The 21,133-nt window shown below is 36.9% G+C and overlaps 1 protein-coding gene across 2 annotated transcripts in view; it reads right to left on the bottom strand.

Annotated features, from left to right (window-relative positions):
• The window catches only part of ATF6 (activating transcription factor 6), a 191,457-nt gene that overhangs the window by 127,428 nt on the left and 42,896 nt on the right, over positions 1–21,133 (bottom strand). For both annotated transcript variants that reach the window (XM_032291587.1, XM_032291586.1), the window contains exons 8-9: positions 14,676–14,861; positions 13,662–13,753 (exon numbers count right to left, since the gene is read on the bottom strand). In XM_032291587.1, the coding sequence (XP_032147478.1) occupies positions 13,662–13,753; positions 14,676–14,861 (278 nt within the window). The remainder of the gene's footprint in view (positions 1–13,661; positions 13,754–14,675; positions 14,862–21,133) is intronic.

Below are 21,133 nucleotides of genomic sequence, written 5' to 3' on the forward strand. Positions count from 1 at the left end.
GGTTCAAGATGTTGCTCTGAGACTCCTCGCTTGAGTATGCCTGGGAAACTTGGTCAACTTCTCTAAGCCTCCAATTCCTCACATGTAAAACATGAAAAATAACAAATAATTCACAAGGTTTTCCTGAGATTCAAATGAGACAACAGATGGGAACATGGTTCAGAAAGTCCAGAGATGACACAGGGCAGGACGCTTGTCTTCCTGCCTACCAGGTTCAGGCTAGTGGCAACAGAGTAACTAAAGTGATCCTTTTAAAATCTAGATCAGATTATTATGCCACCTTTGCTCAAAACCTTCTGATGGCTTTCAATTTCTATCATGGTAAAAGCCCAAACCTTTAAAATGACCAAAGTCTTACTTCAAGTGACCCCTCCCTGTTATCTTACTTACCTCTCTGACATCATCTCCTACTACTCTGACTTTAGCCAAGCCACACGGAGCACCTTGCTTTTCCTCGAACATGCAAGACACGCTTCCAAGCCAGGATCCCTGCAGTGGCTGTTCCCCTGCCAGGAATGCTCTTTCCCAGATATCCATATGGCTAACCCTCTCCTCTCCTTTAAGCCTTGGCACAAACATCTGCCTTACACCGATCATCATTTAAAACTACAGTCCCAGCAGGGGACACAGCACTTTGAGAAGCCAAGGTGGGCAGACTGCTTCAGCCCAGGGGTTTGAGATCAGCCTGGGCAACATAGTGAAACCTCATCTCTACAAAAATAATAATAATAATACAATAATTAGCTGGGTGTGATGGAGTGTGCCTGTGGTCCCAGCTCCTCGGGAGGCTGAGGTGGGACAATTGCTTGTGTTCAGGTCAAGGCTGCAGTGAGCTCTGATTGCACTGCTACACTTCAGCCTGGGGAACAGAGCAAGATCCTGTCTCAAAAAAATTAAAATTAAAAATAAGCAAATAAAACTATAGTCCCAACAACTACCCTTCCACATGTAAAACCATTTAACCTACTATGCTTTATCCCTTTGTTCAAAGAATTTATAACTTTCTCATTTTACTTATGTTTATTGTCGCTCTTCTCGCTAGAACCTTAAGCTAAGGGGTGTTCCAAGTTCCTGGTTCATAGGAGGTATTCCTTTTTCAAAAAATAAACAAGCTTTATGCACCATCTACATTTTAGGGAAACTAACCCAGAACTCAAGGATGGCAGGTGGTGAACTTACTATTATACAACTTCCAGATCCAGGAACAGAACATTATGCTAATTTTTAATGCAACTGAGGCTAAAAGTAGAAATAATGGGAGTTTTCAAGGTAGTTTCCAAATTTTAAAAAGGTTTTCTTTTCTCTGTTTACTGAATGGCTCACAGATGATTTTTGGAGCCTGGTAGTAACTGGGAGTAATTTATTAGAAACATAAATGTGGTTAAATGAAGAAATAGACCTTTAAGTCAAGATAAAAGAACCCTTTAAATAGCAGTTCTCAGAGCCAGGGATTACCGTGCTCTGGGAAGAAACCTGCACTTTACAGTGGCTATTTGCCAAACGGGCCAAAATGAGCAAGAAAACACCCTGAGATTCTTTCATTCATTCAATAAGCAATTATAAAGCAAGCACTATTCTAATAGATGATGCTCATTCTTGGAACCCAGCCACTAAACAGTGAGGAAACCCAAGCAGCTGTGGAGAGGTCCAGATGAAGAAAAACCAAGAACCCTGGCCCACATCCCAGGCTAAGGTCCCAGTTAAAAACCATCACCAACTTGCTGGCCGTGTGAATGAGCCAATTTGAAAGTGGGTCCTCCAACCTAAGCCACCCCAGTTAACACTCCACGGAGGCAAAGAACTGTCGCTCCTGAATCCTGCCCAATTTGCAAATTTTTTACCAAAATAACTGCTGTTGTCTTAAGCCTTTAGGTTTTGGGGAGGTTTGTTCCACAGTATTAGATAACAGATACATTATAGCTATTAGATTGCTGAGAGTCAATGTTTAATATAAAAAGTGTGTGTGAACAACTTTTTGCATATTTCTCACTACAGAAAGGTATCCTCTGATTATTTTAAATGCCAAAAAGCATGGCTGTGAATTTGAATACAATCTCTCTTTTCTGTTATACGTACATCAATTCAGTCAATTCATAAGATACTTTCCCTTATCACAGCCAATCCTAAGCTTTAGGGGAATAGGCAGAGTTACTAGATAGAGTCCTAACTCCTCCAGCTGCCTTCCTCTGCCTGAGTGGCTGTGGCGCTGTCAGTGATTAAGCCAAGGCTTCACAGGCAGACTGTGAATCTGATCTCTACCACATATCAGCTGTGCCTTCGGTTTCCTCATCTGTAAAGTGGGGATAATAATACCTACCTCATGGCACCAGGAGGAACAAATGAATTAACCCATATATTAAATAGAATACTTGGACTAGTATTTGGTGCATAAAAAGTACTTAGTGTTTGATAAATAATGGCCTAACAAGCAGAGAATACTAGCTACCTTTACTACCCAAGCACACATGGTTATCAACAGCCAACCTAGCTTATTCCAGAAATAAGAATCTTCATCTTTTTTCATCCTCTTTTCTTCCAACTGCCTTTTTTCCATTTAGCTCTCACTCTCTAATTTATTTTAAAAAAAAGGGGGGGGGGAAGGAAAAATAAAAGTAATTGAGAAATGTGCTTTATTGAGAATTATGGAAAAGGGCTGAGACAGAAAGTAATGTAAGGTATATAGATCATCTGTACATTCCCTAATTCTAGTTCCTCAGAGGCCATGAATTCTGATAAACTGACCATGGGCATAACATACCGATGCCAATTTATGTTCAGAACACACAGACACCAAAAGTTCAAAGGCATGGCATACACCCACAGTTCATACTGACATTAGTCATAAATCAAGTAAGAACAATTTGTAGAATGACACTTAAAATGTATGTTTCAGATGCTTCCTGAAGTGACAAAACAGCTCAATCTGGAGACAAAAAAGGCATGAGTGGCAAACTGCCTAGAAGCCTAAGCAATATATAATAATTACATATGTACTTCTGTATATTCAGAAGTTTCTAAGGTATCTATACTACCTTAATATTAGGCTAGACCTTCACTTTACAAAATTAATGTTTATATTTTTTATTTATATTCTGCAGAGCTTACACAGCATGATTCCACCTGACTATTATTAAGTACTGAAAATGGTGGCTGAGAAAGCTACTTCACACAAACCACCCTCTAGTCCTTGTTTTATGTTAACTAAGATGTATGGTCTGAAGAACATATCAAATTATTCAATTCAAACTCTGAAAGTAGTTTTCTCATCTGGCCTAGTTTCTCACTGACCCCTTCTCTGTAAAAAGCACAAGTTACCACTTTATCTCCTTTAATGTCTGAAGTTAGCAAGAGATGTAGGTTTCTGGTTTCAACTGCCTTTCCCTTCACAACAACAATGAAGTGTGGGGGAAAAGTAGCCAAATGATACATGATAAAGCCACTGGGATGCTCCTTGTAAGTTTCCCTATATACAACTCACATGAAAGCCAAATAGTGAAAAGCATCAACAGAATTTTCCAGGCCCTCAAAACCCAGCTCTGTGCTTGATAGGCTCTAAGACATCTTTTTCAACAAAGGATGAAATCTACAGAGAAAAGAGAACCAATTACTTTGTGCAGACACATTTTTGACAAACATGAATAAATTAGACTATTTGGGGAAAAGACTGCCTTTGGCTCTGTTACCCTCCTGCAATTCCAGATTCAACAACACCTGGTACTTAGATACATTGTATTTCTTCAGTTCATGTGTCACTTTGATAAATGTGGAAAGTATTTTTAGCCAAAAACTCAAATTAGATTTCATTTAAAACTCTGGCTGAACAAAACCATGTATACTTGGTGGTTTGAATTCTGACATTTAAGTTACACAGTAACTTTTAACCTACAGCCAATAGTGATATCATATGGTGAAATGTGCTCAACAATTGAACAACAACGAAAAAAATTGAAACCAGATTTGGGAACAAGCTCATCTCAGGATAAGAAGCTAGAATTCTTCCTATAAAATAATGAAAAGCTGACAAACTTAGAGAATGCTGGAATAGAAGCATTTTACTTCTAACCAGTTCCAGATGACTCAAACTCAATGCCATATGCTCTGTGGTTACCTTTTCCTTAAAACACAGTCTCATAAGAAAACCACAGAGTAGCTGGCCCACTAGTAGCATGATTTACCCTTCCTCATCCAAGTCTGATGTCTCAAACCATAAAGATTCCAGACCCAGTGAGGGCACTAAACCAGAATAAAAACAGGTAAAAGCCCTGTCAATTCCAAACATGTGTTAATTTTTTAAGACCTAACTAAAACATATGTAAAACCTCCTTAGGATGTTCATTTATGTATTGCAGTAAAGGAGGATGACTACAGTGACCTTTAAAATAGAAAGGGGAAAACATAACAAAGGAATTTATCATCTGCAATCCTATGTGCCAGAAAGAAGTTCCCCTCACAGGATTATGCTGTGGCTCCTACTCTGTCCAAAACAGACGTCCACAAATTTCCTCAAGTATATAAGACAAACCTATCTATATAGAGGTATCTGTCTACAGATATTTTAATAAAAACTTCCCTTACATACATTATCTTATAATCTAATGAATAAGTGCTTTTACAATTTCCATAGTGGCTAATGTATAGGAAGAAAAAAATACAAAACCATACACAACAGTTTTCAACCCTAGACATACTTCAGAATCACCTGGGAAAAATATCTTGTTTATAAACAAATGCCTTCAATCTATCCTATCAGACTGGGTAGGACGCATTTAGCAATATTTTTAAGATTCCAGAGTGAGGCTGGGCATGCTGGCTCACATCTGTAATCCCAACACTTAGGGAGGCCAAAGTAGGAGGATCACTTGAGCCCAGGAATTCGAGACCAGCCTGGGCAACATAGCAAGACACTATCTCTACAAAAAAATTTTTTTAAATGACCCAGGGGTGGTGGCATGTACCTAGAGTACCAGCTACTCACGAGGCTTGAGCCTAGGAGTTCAAGACTGCAGTGAGCTGTGATCATGCTGCTGCACTCCAGCCTGGGAAACAGAGCAAGATCCTGTCTCTAAAAATAAAAATAATAAAATTAAAGACAATTGAGGTTATGCATTTTGGGGGATAAGAATATCATAGAAGTGATAGTGTGCCCTTCTCGGCGCATCCCATCATAAGCTGCAGATGCCATCACATCTCACGACTGGGAATGTTACTTTATTACTTAGATATACTGGCATAACCTCTTGTCCAACATCTCTCATATTTTCCACCTCTTTGTCTCCCTGTGTTATGTTCTATATAATTTCTTCAAATCCATCTTTCCATTCACTATTTCTTTCTTCAAGTATACCTATTTTGTCTTAACCTGGTCACTGTTTTTGTAATTTTAACTTAAATTATTTCCAGAATTGTTTCCAAAATGTTCTGGTCAATTCTGGTAGTCTTCTGTTCCTTTGCCAGACTTTAATTCCCTCTTTTAATATATTTTATATTCTCTGACAACTGAAACATCTATAGTCTTTCAGAGCATGATTCTGTAGTGTATATTTTCTAACCCTTATTCATGGTGGCATGGTTTCCTGTTATGTTTAATGACTTTTGAGGGGAAGAGGCAGACATGTGCTCATGTTCAATTGGCTCTCTATCTGTGGGAATTTTTCTAGGATGGACACTTTCTTTTTTAAAGTGTTTCTTCTGAGAAGAATTTCCTTCAGGTGCCTACAGGTACCACCAACATAAGCCCACCTAAAATGCATTTTTGGCTTGATTTGGGGAGAATCACACTAGTAGTATAAATGTAGCCTCAAACTTGCATGAGTCAGGGGCTTAAAGATTATCAGGAAAGACTTTTTATTTGTTTCCGCTCTAACTAAAGCCAAAACCAAGACTGGTACTTAATAACAGTCTCCCTGTGTGGTACGACAACTTTTGTTCCCTTCTTTTGGCAACGAAGAATGTCATTCTTTATAAGTTCTGGCTTTATTTGGGTAGAGGAAAAGGGGCCTTCAGTTGTGACTTCCCATCTTACTTGGGTCCAGAGCTTTCTTTCCCATCCCCAGACACTAGGCCACAAGGATCAGGAACTATATCCAGAACATGCACCACTTTCAAAGCTAGCTTACTATTATAGATTCATGTTATCTTTTATTATTTCTGGCCTCTGAGAAGCCCTTACTTTGTCTACAGTTGTGCCAGGAAATAGAAGTTTTGATTTATTTTTTAATCCATCATTTTCTAGTGTGTTAAATTGCAATGAGTTTCTCTGTACCTTTAGCCCACCATATTGCCAAAAACAAAAGGTTAAGCTTTCTTAATCTTAAGGTAGGAAAAATAATAACACTTTATAGTATAATAGAAAAGGAGTTTGTAGGGATAATTTTTTTAAAACCTGGGTTAAATTTCAGGTTCTTCAACAATAAAATATGACTAATAATTATAGAATTAACTCCAATAAGTAATAAGAAGAGGTTTTTCTTTTTAACCAATTCACATTTGTCCTGTTTAGCCATTCCCTGCTGCCTAGAGTTATTATTTTTATAGACCACCCAAAGTGGGACAGCTCCTTGAATCCTATGCCAAAAATAACTATATGCCTTCTTTACCATCCACAAAACATCAATAAGGTAAGAAAAATTAACCCTCCTAAGTCCATTTAGTTTATTTTCTTTTTCTGTGTGATGATTATTCAGTAACCCAAACCTCTTCAAACTAGTCAGATTGGCTGCACATTACCTTTGACGAAACTCTCTTTAGATATATTTACACTTCATCACCAAATGCCTTCAGGAAATGTTTAAGGCATACCAGTATTTGGCAAACTTGTGTGTTTTATATTTTTTTCATTTGGGCCCATACCAACAAGGCACAAACATTTAATTATACTTCTGAAACCACATTAATCACTTTATTTGGTAATGTGATCTGGTCTAAAAGAGTTTAGGTTTCTAAATTTAAAATGCTTTTGGAATCTCTGATTCAAATGTCTATTTGTCTGACAAATTTAATTTTGTGGTACTTAAGAAAAGTTCAGATGGAGCTAACAATCTGGTTTTTTTTTTAAGCCTGTATTGTTTCCAATTAAAACATAATAATGCATGCTTAAGGTTTCTAAATACACAAGATTATAGATGTGACACTTGTTCAATAAATATCTTCCAGGTGGTTACTAGTAAGATTCAATTGGGAAGTTCCCGCTCCTCTGGCAGATTCCCAGACTGGAGAAAATCACAGTCTTGCAGTAAAAAGACTAAAAACAATGAGGCCAATCAAGAAATGGTTCTGAGTAACACAAATAATGAAACAGCTAAATTCCCAACATTTGGTTCAGGGACAAGTTTCAGTCTTTCAAATCATTGTGGTTCTCTGGGCTTTACTATTTCACTGTTCATGCCAAATTTTGTCTACAAGAAATAGTTCCTGGTTTTTACGAATTTCACAGCCAGTTTCTTCCCTATTTCCTTGTTGGTGTCTGGAGATATTCTGACTTGTTAAGACACTTCTATACTTCTTCATTTCTTCCAGCTCTTCTCCTTGTTGCTTTTCTTCAATTTAAGTCTTTTAACATGTTTAACTTGAATAGTTCCTAATATTCCCACTACTTCTTGGTTTTCTGTTCCTAAAGCCTCACACAGAGAAAGATACAGATCTTAACTGGTAGATCCTCAAGATTTTCAAATATTTAAACTTTTTCCGATTTTTATTCCCTTTTTACTACTGTCTACCTTTTTGAACACAAACCACTTCCTGATAAAAAAGGGACCATCATCTCCTCCTTTCATAATCAACCTACCATGGAAATGAGATCCATCCCCACCTGCCCCCTTTTCTTCAGCAGCTGTGAAGATCATTAATTCATTTAAAATTTTTTTGCCTGGTGGGCGAGGGCACTACATTTTTGTTGTGGTTTTTCCAGTCTTTTCTTTCCTAAAATTTTACTGATTCATGAGGGCTTCTACAATGAGATGTCCCCTGCAATCCTACCGTCACTTCCTGCAACATAATCTAATACCCTTTATTCCTTAATCAAGTATTACTGCATAAAGCCTCCCATGATTGCCACTAGCAGCACTGCTGGTTACTTCTATGTTCCCCCAAGAATATGTCTGTGAATTTGTGATATAATAAGAAATAATATATTTGGTTTTTTTTCTGCTTCCTGGCACAGGGCTCCTAAAACCCTTGGAATTTCCTGAGTGGTGGGGGGAAAAGAAAAGCATCTTTTGTTATCCATAATTAGCCCCTTCCACCTGGAGCTGAGTTTATGCGAATGAGGTGACTCTTGGATGATGGAGGCTGACTGCCAGAGAAATATCAACCACATAATTTGTGGGTTGGGATTTTTAGCCCCATCCCTCAACCTCCAGGTAGGAGAGAGGGAGCTGGAGATTGAATGCAATCACCAATGGCTAATGGTTTAATCAATCATGCCTACAATAGTGAAGCTCCATAAAAACCCATAAACAATGGGATATGGAGAGCCTCCAGGTTAGCAAACACAAGGAGCTAGTTCAACTGGAGAGGGCATGAAAGCTCCACACTCTTCCCCATACCTTACCCAGTGAGTCTCTCCCATTTGGCTTGCCCCACATATGCTTTACAATAAAGGATGTAAAGTTAATGAAGTGTTTAAGTAAAGAGTGTTTTTCTAACTTCTGTGAGTCATTCTAGAAAATTATCAAGCCTCAAGAGGAGACTGTAAGAACCCTCAACTTATAGCCATTTAGAAGTTACAGGTCACAATCTGGGACCTGCAACTGGCAACTGAAGTGGGAGGCAGTCTTTGGGAACTGAGCCCTTAACCTGTGGCAACCTGTGCTAACTCCAGGTAGTTAGCGTCAGGATTCTGTTAAATTGGCCAGACATCGTGGCTCAACCTGTAATCCCACCACTTCGGAAGGCCAAGGAAGGAGAATCATTTCAGTTTAGGAGTTCAAGATCAGCAAGTCCCAGCTACTTAGGAGGCTGAGGTTGGTGGGATTGCTTGAGCCTGGGAGATGGAGGCTGTAGTGAGCTATGACTGTGCCACTGCACTCCAGTCTGGGCAACAGAGCAAGACCCTGTCTCAATAAAAAATATTTTAAAATTAAAATTTTAAAAAGAATTGAGTTAAACTGTAGGACATCCAGTTGGTGTCCAGAGAATTGGAGAATTGCTCAGTGTAGAAAATTCACCTATTTGGTGTCAGAAGTGCTTACATAAAACAGTTTTTCCTATTTTTAATGCCCATGTTTATATGACATCCATATGATTCTTTCTCACACAACTGTTTACATACCTGATTCTCTTACTAGACTGTAATTTTATTCATATTTGCCTCCTTGATTCCTTGCTCAGTACCTGGCAAACATTAAGTGCTCTATAAATATTTGCTATATGTCTGACTAAATAAATAAGTACCTCATGTAGCCTCAGATAAGAAATGAGGAACTAAAAGAACACACAGTTTTTTAAGAAATAGTTCAGGAACATATATAAATGTATACCAGCTCTGGAATGAACACTGTATTATCTCTACAGGAGAAAATTAAGAATTAGATAAGATGATCTGTGACCTTATCGCTGAGATAAAATATACATAACACAAACTTAATAGCAACACAAAGCAAAATTTTAACAACTGGAAGAAAATGTCTGTGACAAACTGCATAACCGATGAAAAGAGGCTGAATAAAGCAAAACCAAGGATGTCAGGACAGAGAGCTTCTTGAAATCATACATAGAATTTGAAAAATAAGTTGAAAGAGGGAAGGAGTATGGCAAGTAGGTTAGTTGTCAATAAATACTAGATATACATTTAATACACACAAGTGGATTTATAGCAACTCATACAAAAAGGAAGGATATTTTTTGGTCAAGGCTGCAAGTAATTTCTTGTTTTTTGTTTTGAGACAGAGTCTTGCTCTGTCGCCAGGTGCCAGGCTAGAGTGCAGTGGTGCAATCTCGGCTCACTGCAATCTCCGCCTCCTGGGTTCAAGCAATTCTCCTGCCTCAGCCTCCCAAGTAGCTGGGACTACAAGTGCATGCCACCACACCCAGCTAATTTTTGTATTTTTTAGTAGAGACGGGGTTTCACCATGTTGGCCAGGATGGTCTCGATCTCTTGACCTCATGATCCGCCCGCCTCAGCCTCCCAAAGTGGTAATTTTTTTTTAAGGGAAATACAACTAGCTAAAGACATAAAAAACATTTTCTGTTAACGTCATGGGGAGACACACATTTATTCATACTACAAATATGTATTGAGTAACTACTATGTGCCAGGCATCGTTCTAAGCACTAGAAAACAAAAGAGAGAATTAAATCCCTGCAGGGAAAGAAAGAAAATAAAATAAATAAGTTACATAGCATACTTGAAAGTGAGAGGTGCTACAGAGAAAAGTGAAGCAAGAAAGAGGATAGGGAATGCAATGGCAGGAGCTGAGATGGACATTTAGAAAAGGTAGTCCAGGAAAGCCTCAATGGGGTAGCATTTGAGCTTTTTTTTTTCTTTTTGAAATTCTGACCCAAAAAAATTAATGTTTTTTAAACTTTTAAGTTCAGGGGTACATGGCATTTGAGCTTAAGACCTGACAGAAAGAGTCTCTACAGGAAGAGCACTGCCGGCAGTGGGAATAAATGTAAGGACCATGAAGTAATAGCAGGCTTAGTGTGTTTGAGGAAGAGCACACCACGCAGGCCAGTACGACAGGCTAACAATAACATTTCTGACGCAAGAGACATCTCAATATTTTAAAAACGCAATATCCAGCGTTAGGAAGCCTGAGAAAATGGATACTCCTCTCTACTGCTAGTGGGAATGTAAACTGATACAGTCTTTTTGGAAGGCAATTTGGCAAAATCTATCACAATTTCAGACACTCAACCTCTAGTTCTAGTCTAGATTCTACCATACACATACAGGCACACAGATATATGAAAATACATTTAATGCACACATTATCAATTAGTAACTGTAAATACCCTGCCTATCAACAGATGGTTAAATAAATTATGGCAGCAGTTGTGTAGGTGTGCACTGGGGTTTTAAGTAGTCCAGGGAACTCTCGGGATCCTAAAAGTCTTTCAAAAGGTCAGCAAAGTCCTCCCTTTTCCAGCTACATACCTATGTGAGTCTAAATTTTCTTCATTTATTTCAACCCAAATATATCACAACAGATTACATGAAGAAACAGATCTGAGAATCCTGCCAGATTCTATTAAGTCAGACATCAAAGATTTTTACCAAACTATTGATTTGACCCAAAGAAGCAACAGGTCTCAAGTATCCCCATGTGTTTTAGAAGCCTGAAGTCAGTGAGATAAAACCCAACATCAAGAATTTGAAGGAAAGTAACTTGTGAGGAAGGAATGTAAAGAAAACACTGGGTAGTTTGGCTAGAGTACAGTAATACTTAATTTGGTTTTCTGGTTTTCAAAAATTTGTATTGCAATAAAAGGAAATTTCAATGTGCTATTTCAATTTTTAGTCGCAAATAAATGTGTATATAGAGAAACACTAAAACGGAGCTCCCACCAAAATAAAAGATTTTTACAAAACTATAAAGTAGTACCACTCTCTCTAGCTAACTAAATTTTTGGAGGTTTGGGAGATATAATTATTCTTCATTAACATGTAAAGTAATGATTTATGGTTTATTATTTTTAAATAAATTAATTTTATTTTTTTATTTGACTTTTAAATTTTTAATTTCTCACATAATAAATATCAGTATATATAAACTACAAAAATCAAAAATTATTTGGGATCCTTGGTAACTTCTAAGAATACAAATGGATTCCCAAGACCTAAAGTTTGAGAAGTGCTAAATTATGGTACATTTCTACTACAAAAAAACTATGTAGTATTAAAAGAGAATAATGTATTCATATATTTTAAAGAAAGCACAATTTGTATATAATTCTTTCATGTAAAACTAAAATTTTTAAACTAAATACACATAAACACAAAGATACAACACAAATGTTGGTACAGTCATTTATATTCCATATGAAATGTTCTTCCTGTATCTTACCTAAATAATTTCTAATCTTTTTTCAGATCTTAACACAATCACCTCTTTCTCAGAGAAACCTTGCCTTACTTCCCTAACTAGGTCAACTGAACCTTTTATATGGCCTCATGATATTATGTACCTTTCTTTCATGCCACCTAACGTTGTTACGATTTTGCATTTATTTGTATAACCATTTTGATTAGTATATGTCGCCTATATTAGCTTATAAATTTCATGACAGCAGAGGGTTCATTATATTATTCTCTCAAATTTCCTGCATGTTTGAAAATCTTCATAACAAAACATTTTGTTAAAAAAAAAGATTATTCAACTTATAACTCCTTTCAATTCTCAACCAACTTTCAGACTTCACCCCACCCCTACTAAATCTGCTTTCCAAGATTACAACTGACTGACAACTGCCAAATTCAGCTTTCTGCATCTCCCAAGCTCTCAGCAGCATGTGATACCGCTGCCCAAGACCCACTTGAAGCTCTTTTTAACTTCACTTCAAAAAGCTACTTTCTTTCAGTTCTGCCCCAACCCTGTTTGCTATGAATTTCTTTTCCCAAGGTTATCTACTGCTTATACTGGTATCCTTCCTCTACTTGTCCTCCTTGGATAATCTCATCTATTCCACTAACATTATCTGTCTGTCAGACTATCTACCTACCTATAATGTTAATTCTCAATATCTAGTCAGTGCCACAAACTTCCTAAACTAAAAATAAACATCATAAAACTATCTATCCATCTGTCTGTTTGCTTCCTCAGATGACAGCACCGCCATTCAGTCCCTCAAAATAGAAATTTTGGAATTTTATCCTTAACTTCCCTCTTTTCTTCCTCATGTCCCACATTGTACTAGTTATCAAATCCCACAAAATCTGTATCAGAGATACCCTAAGACTGCCTATCCTTTCTATAACCATAGTGTAAGTTCAGACTCTCATTTATTACCTGAAATATCTCAATAGTCTTCTAATGCTTTCTCTGCCAATAGTTTATCCTCAGTCCCTTCAAAGGTCTATACACAATACAACCCTCAAAGTCCTCTTCCTAGTATGCAAAGCTGATTATATTACCCTCCACCTAAAATCTAGGGATGCCTCATTGTACCCAGCAGCACCTATACCTCTAGCCACATATTTAGCCTCATGCACATTCCCCACATATACAAGATATACTGAGCTTTTCACTTTTTTATGAACATGTCATGCCATTTCATAACTGCGCCTTTATATATGCTGTTCTCTTTGCCTTGCAGGGAACATACTTCCTCATATTTTCCACATGGCAAACTGACATCAAAGTTCAATGTTCAGCTTCTTTGGTAGGTATTTCCCTTATAACTCAGTCACTCAACAAAAAATGTGTTGAGTATCTACCAATAAGACATGAGCCTTCACCTCAAGGAACTTGTACTCTAACTTATATTATGTTAGGACTCATTCACACTATTATTATTATGTTCATATTATACCATAGTTATCCTTCGACTTCTCTCTCCTCCCAGCTGGATCATGAGATCTTTGAAGGCATGGCTCCTATCTCATTACTCTTTATACATCTTGAAAAACAAACTATTTTTTTCTAGCTTATGACGAGAGCTGAAGAACAATGAGAATTTAAATGTTTAGCATTAGTATCCAAAACAAATATGTATTCACTTACCTCATAGGTCCATAGTTCAGTACTATAAATGCCAATACTATCATCACACAGACAGCTCTTCGCTTTGGACTAGGGACTTTAAGCCTCTGGTTCTAAAGGAAATGACCACATTAAATACAATTAAACTACACACCAATTTCAGAAAAAGCAACACCTATGATTAGAATATTCCTCCTTACCAGTTATGTAAATACCTTTTCTTATTTACAAAAAAAAAAATCAAAGGTGAGGAAATAATACTTTTCAAAAGACTAAAGCAGAGACTTCCAAGTTCCCTTTTCTAGCAGAGAGAGAAAAGGAGAGAACCAGGAGAGAAAAAACAGAGCTGCCGCTCCATTGCAGTTTCCTCTTCATCCAAGAAGAAAGAATTCAATATTTTTATATTTTTATGGATCCCCAAAGAATTTTGAGGCATTTCTATAGTTTGCCTCCCTAACTTTTAAATCATTGTTTTCAGTAACATATAGGAGTATTCCTATGTACCCAGGGGCAAGATAAAAAGTATAGTGTAAGATGCCCCACTCGGTAGATAGGTATATGGTTCAGCACTGCAGCGAGAAATTCTGAAAGCAGCAAATTTCCCAAATAGAACTAAGGAGATTAACCCTCTTGGAGCCAGCATAGTAATAGAATGCAAAAATCACATTAGTAGTCAGGTGGACTGAGAAAAAATAAAAACATACTTTTATTTTATATTGTTTTTTAAAAGGGAAAATGTAGCAGGGCTATTAAGCCTCAATGTGATTCACTTCGTCAGAAAAGAGGGTGCTAAGGCAATGAATGAGAAGAAATCCAGGAAAAGGAGACAACTTTTCTATGTAGATTGGCGGTTACAATTCAACGGGTCCTCTTCAAAGGCTTTATCCTTACTGCAAATGTTTTAGGACTTATTGTACGCTGCTTTTCCTAGCACTATTGTTTTACACAAGTTAATTTAAAATGTAAATGTTTCTCTATTTATTTATCCAGGGGATACTTAGCCCATCTCAACCCAGCCCTATTACTAGCACTTACCTCTAGCACAACTTCATCCAGCTGTCGCTTCAGTGTTCCATTTTCTTTCTTTAGTTGCTCGTTTTCTGAAAGGGCAGCCTTTAATCTCGCCTCTAACCCTAGCATATATTCTTTCTTCTTCTTGCGGGACTGACAGGCAGATTCTCGATTTTTTATCATACGTTGCTGTCTCCTTAGCACAGCAATCTAGAAAAAGTTACAATGAATCAGAATATCCTGGTTTTAGAATCAGATCAAAATAGATCAGAATATATTAATTTTCCAATTATTGTTAACCAACTATTTTTCAAAGCATAGGTTAATAGTTGTTTCAAAACACGTTTGAAAAAACACTGCTCAAACTAAACAAGTTAAAATCAAAGGATTAAATAAGACTTTCTAAAACACAAATGTTAAATAATTTCTTCTGATATTTTCTAAGGCTCATTTATTAATCTTCTAATTTTCCCCTCAGAAACTCCCTCAAGCAGTATCTTTAAGTATATATGTATATATACATATATCTTAAATTTACATCTCTGGCCCTGAAATGGCTATGCCCCAGAACCATATATTCAATTAATTCTAAGGCCACTTCTGCTTACAGAGTCATTACCACTTCAAATTCATTATGTGCAAACTGAACTCACTATCTCCCTCTAACTAGATTTTTTAAAAAATCTATCCGTCTTCAATCAATAGTAACTATTATTTTTCTTTACTCACTATATTCAGTCCTTCTCAATCTCTCATTCACTCACTGAATATGTTAAAAGTATATACTAATGACCAAGTTTCTTCCAGTGAAAATGTGTCAGTTATTCCTTTCTCTGATTCTCTCTTCCACTCTCCTAACACAGGCACTCATTAACTCATCCCTATGTAGCAGGAGCGGCCACAGGAAACGGATCTCTCGAACACTGAATGAAGAAGGAAGTTTATTCGGCCCAGGAGCCTGGGCGATAATTTGTCCAAAGTTCAGCTTGTCTAACAAAGGAAGGTTCTGCCTTTATATAGGCTCATACTTTAGATATTACACGTGGAAGATGCCTGGGTCTCCTTCCTCACCTATACTACTGCAATACTCTTATTTCAATTGTTTTCCATCTCATCCTGTCTACCATTTCTGAGATAACTTCTCCCAAGAAAATATTTTTATCTTACTACTCAATTGCAAAAACAAGCTAGTCATGTGTCCTTGCTACCCATCTTTTCTTTTAAGGTCTTCCATATTGTGACTTCCCACTGCCTAACCAGACCTTCTGCCCTTAATCCACAGCTATTCAAGCCACACTCCTCCAATCTTATCATTTAAGGCTACTCCATAATCTCCATACATGTCTAACCTGTTTCTTTATTCATACTGTTTATTCCCATTTGGAATGCTATCTCCTCCACTAACCTAATTCCAAGGCCCATTCAAACTCCAATTATTCTAACCCACCCTGATTTTTTTTATTTTCTCTGAACATCTTACATTTTGGAGGATAGACTGGAACACTCTAATGGTCTCAATTGTTTGAGACCTTAAAATTTGGAGGATATGGCCGGGCACGGTGGCTCAAGCCTGTAATCCCAGCACTTTGGGAGGCCGAGGCGGGTGGATCACGAGGTCAAGAGATCGAGACCATCCTGGTCAGCATGGTGAAACCCCGTCTCTACTAAAAATACAAAAAATTAGCTGGGCATGGTGGCGCGTGCCTGTAATCCCAGCTACTCAGGAGGCTGAGGCAGGAGAATTGCCTGAACCCAGGAGGCGGAGGTTGTGGTGAGCCGAGATCGCGCCATTGCACTCCAGCCTGGGTAACAAGAGCGAAACTCCGTCTCAAAAAAAAAAAAAAAAATTTGGAGGATAGACTGGAACACTCTAATGGTCTCAATTGTTTCAAGAATGTTAACTCTCTGTTTCCCCACCTAGATTTTATACCTTGAAAGCCAAACCACATCTGATCCTACTTTTTTGTTTAATACCAACAATATCTGCTACAATAAAAACTTACTGAGTGAAATTATTTTGTTACGTCTTCTAAATTAAGTTATGAAGCCTATTTTTATAGATTAGTCTAATTTATTTGGGGAAGTGAGAGAGGTGACAAAATTGTAAAAAGCACCAACATATTAAATTATTAGTATGAGCACACAGATGGCTGAATTACTAATTTCTATATATTTTGCAATAGACTTTAAAAAAGTAAACACTCTAGAGTGTTCAATAACTCTTACTGAGACCAGTAAATATAGTTAAAGAATGTAATTGATTTCTTTTAAAATGACAACACAATTCCCACCATGATACTACATTTCCTAGAAAGAAGTATGCCAAAGCCAACCAAGTAATCTCCCAACACCAAATACTTTCAACAACCTTTAAATCAGAACCCACAAGGAAAAGAAATGTTACATGAAATGTCAAAAGGGGTTTTTTCCTTTAAACTACAAAAATGCTGATTTTTATGAAACCATCATCTGTAAAAATTTCCCTGCAGCATAACTATCTCCCTCTTAAGTAATGCTACACACACACACACACACACACACACACACACACACACAGCAATGGCAAAGCCATGATGGATTGATTATTCACCAAATGCAAACTATTCTCTGGACAATGTCAGTTTGTTCAGTCTACTTTTACTTTTAGTGATCTTCATTGATACTTAGAATGCCAGTGTCCATAATTAATACTAGAGTGCTGAAGCACACAGAACACTGAACAGGGACATAAAAGTGAAAGTTCCCAGATGGAAGAGTTTATACTAAAAGTTAGACAAAAGGCAACCTTACTTTAAAGGCTAATTAATGTGTGGAATTTAGAGGGGGTTACAGATGGCATACCATTTAATAAATTTCAAACAAGGATTAGGCATTTCTATAAACAATAAAAGCACCTGCATATTACACAGCATTAAAGTTTCAAAGACTGTCAGTTTATGTGCCCCATACTAAAATAATGAAAACCATCTGTGGCCAAATATTCATTTCTTCCCATAGAAAGAGATACATTATCATAGTTCTGAAAATAAATATTCAATACTACCAATAAATACACAGGGTAAAGACAGTAAAAATAAATGAAACCCACAGCAATCACCAAATGCAGGGTTCCAATGTTATATCTCAGCAAGCCATCTTCAGCTATCTGAATAGAAAATATGTAAATTATTCTATACTTCCTAGGCAAAAAATATATATATGATTTTTAGAATATATATACACATTGTGGTGTTTGGTATTGAGGGGGAGGTGGGTATTTTCCTATATAAGAAAAAAAGGTTTTTCATGCATGACTGAAAAATTAAAATTAAAATTAAAAAAAGAAGAAAAAGATTACACTGTATGTAATTGTTTGGTAAACTGTTTTTGCACATACAATGTATCATAATGGCCTCTGACATGCAATAATGGCAGCACAATTTTTCAATTATCTTGATGTTTCATAACATATTCAATAATCTCCACTGGTTGAAATTACTGTAGTTTTCAAGGCTTTAAAATAAGCCTCATCATTTAATCCACTGTTAGGACAGTAGAAGGGCCAAGGCTAGAGTTTGGTCAGTTGACTCCAAGCCCAGTGGTACTTACACAGCAGCTTCAAACTGCTTTTAAATAACAGAGAGGCTTCCATCACAGCATGGAACTCTAACCTCAGAGAACTATGTGGTTACTTTAATTATGTGCCTGTCTGAAAACAGAGACTTGTGGAACTGCCTGTATCTGGAAGCCTAATCGCCTCTGTTAGCAGTCTGAAAACATAAAATCAATACTCTGGCCCATTACCCAATTGACACATCTCCTTTATGTGCATATCAGATGATTTTAACACAGACTGAAATAAGTGAACAGCTGGCCAGTTCCTGCTTCTGATCATCCTGCCTCCAGACAACTCTCCCACCAGGCATCTTGCCTTGGAAAAACTAGAAAGAACAAAAGAAACAACTCTACAGCTGCAAAGTAGTTTCCCTTTAGTGCCACTGCTATAAAATGTAGTGTTTCATTTAGTAAACACTTATTTGACTGTAAGAAAGACTTATGTAAAAGGACAACTTTCACAAACGGACAAGTTCCTTTTGAAGGTTGAATCAATTTAAGAGTCAAAGTTTCAAGTACATTCAAATTTTTAATTCAATTTAATTTAATTTTTTGAGACAGAATCTCACTCTGTCACCCAGGCTGGAGTGCAGTCAGTGGCACAGTTATGGCTTACTGCAGCCTCAACCTCACAGGTTCAATAGATCCTCCAGCCTCAGCCTCCCCAGTGGTTGGGACTACAGTTGCATGCTACCACGCCTGGCTAGTTTTTTAAATTTTTTTTGTAGAGACAGGATCTCTCTATGTTGCCCAGGCTGGTCGCAAACTCCTAGGCTCAAGCAATCCTGCTTCAGCCTTTCAAAGTGCTGGCTTTACAGGTGTGTGCCACCATGCCCAGCCTGTTCATAATTTTTAAAACCATATTGACTGACAAATACTGTAAGTTATTATAGTCTCCTTTTTATTAACAAAACCAAACCCTTGTTTCTGTGATGTCGCTAAGAAATGAGCTCAATGACTATAAATTAAATTAAATGTAATATTAAGATAGGAGCAAGGAGTGGTGGTAATCCCAACACGTTGGTTGGTAGGCTGAGGCAGAAGGATCGCTTGAGGTCAGGAGTTTGAGACCAGCCTGGGAAACATAGGAAGACCTCGTCTCTACTAAAAATAAAAAATTAGCTGGGCATGTTGGTACACACTTATAGTCCTAGCTACCCTAGAGGCAGAGGCAGGAGGATCATTTGAGCCCAGGAGGTTGAGGCTGCAGTGAGCCATGATCATACCACTGTACTCCAACCTGGGTGACAGAATAAGAGCCTGTTACTTAAAAAAATTTTTAATGGGATTTTTATGCTGAGAAATACATTCGAATATCTCATGTAAACTCAAGTCAGATCAAGTATTGATAACCTATGGGTGAACCACACAGTAATCACTGACTTGCTGTACATCTTTCTAACGGTTCTAATTCTCATTTGGCTGAATCTTGCCTTCTAAACTGATAAAGTGGCAACTATTACTTATTAACCTCTTCACTGTATCTGACCAAAGATAAAAATACAATCTTTCAATTAAATAAAAATTACATAACATACATTATTGCATGTCAGTAAACATATTTATAGATACACCTTTAAAAAACACCTATAGCTAAAATCACTGGCAAATTTAATCTGTGGCAATCCTACTTTAAATATTCAAATAAATTAAAAAACTTAATTTGATTTATGTTAAGAATCTTATGTACACTTCTTTATTGTTTAAAGCAGAAAAAAAAGGAAATTTAGTCTTACACTATCTCTACTCTTCTCAATCTCATGACGGTCAAAATTTTATTTTACTCTTTCTATTAAGTTTTGTGTGTATGTATGCACATAGCCAGTTCCCATTTGCCAAAAATTACAGAAGCTTCATACTGGCAACCTGAACCATTTATTTGGCAGGGTCAAGGAAATAATCTTCATCCTGCAAACTATTTCTTTCTTTTTTTTTAAATGAAGAATGCCTTCTGATATGTAGTATAATTTCCAGAATGAGAACAGTTATAGACAAAGTCCCTGCTAGACTGTAGGACCAAGCTGCCCTATCCAATCTCATTTTCTGAATGAAGATAAAGAACAATCAAAAGAAAGGTAAAAGCAGGAGTATGCACCAGATACTCTTCGGAAAGCCACACCGTGGGCACGGCCTCTTGAGGACTGGAGGGACCCAAGTCCTCTACACAGGGATCTTCAAAGTAGCCTCAAAATGGTTTCCTGTCTTTTTCAGTTAATGACTCCATTGCTTCAAGTGTCTTTAGAAATACTTGATATAACTAAATAATAGTAATTTAAGTCATTAAATGAAAATACAAAATTGGAAGTTAGGTGTCCTTAATTCCTGGCCCAGCATCACAGAGTTAATTGGAAGATCTTAAAAAAAAAAAAAAAAATCACATCTCCTTCTAGGGTCTATTTATACATTAGTAAAAAGAGGGAGTTGGACCAAAATAGTGTTTTTGACATTATTATAACACAATATCAGGTTTATCAATTTAGTGAATCACTACAGCCTTTAAAAACAATTTTACAGAAAAGCACAGGACAGAATAAAAGAAATGATGCTTTATATGTAGTGAGAGTTGTTTCATGAGATTGTGTATAAGAGACAGAGAGAGGTTAAATACATTTCTTACTGTGGATTGTGGACAAGAAAATTTAATGCCACTCTGTTAGTCCTCTAAAGGCCTTATCCAATCCAAAAACAAAATAGTTCTAGGGCTGATGCTAAATAGATACAATGAATTTTATTGGCACAACAACGTAGCACAATAATGACTACTATATAATAAAAATGGATCTGATTAATTTTGCAATAGGTTACATTTGATATCACCAAATTATTCAAATAAGGTCCATCTTTCTAAAACTTTGTCCCTCATGACTTAAAACTATCTGCTGCCTTAA

The sequence above is a fragment of the Sapajus apella genome, unplaced genomic scaffold (assembly GCF_009761245.1).
Source record: "Sapajus apella isolate SASKATOON/1434 unplaced genomic scaffold, GSC_monkey_1.0 scaffold25, whole genome shotgun sequence".
Classification (NCBI taxonomy): domain Eukaryota; kingdom Metazoa; phylum Chordata; class Mammalia; order Primates; family Cebidae; genus Sapajus; species Sapajus apella.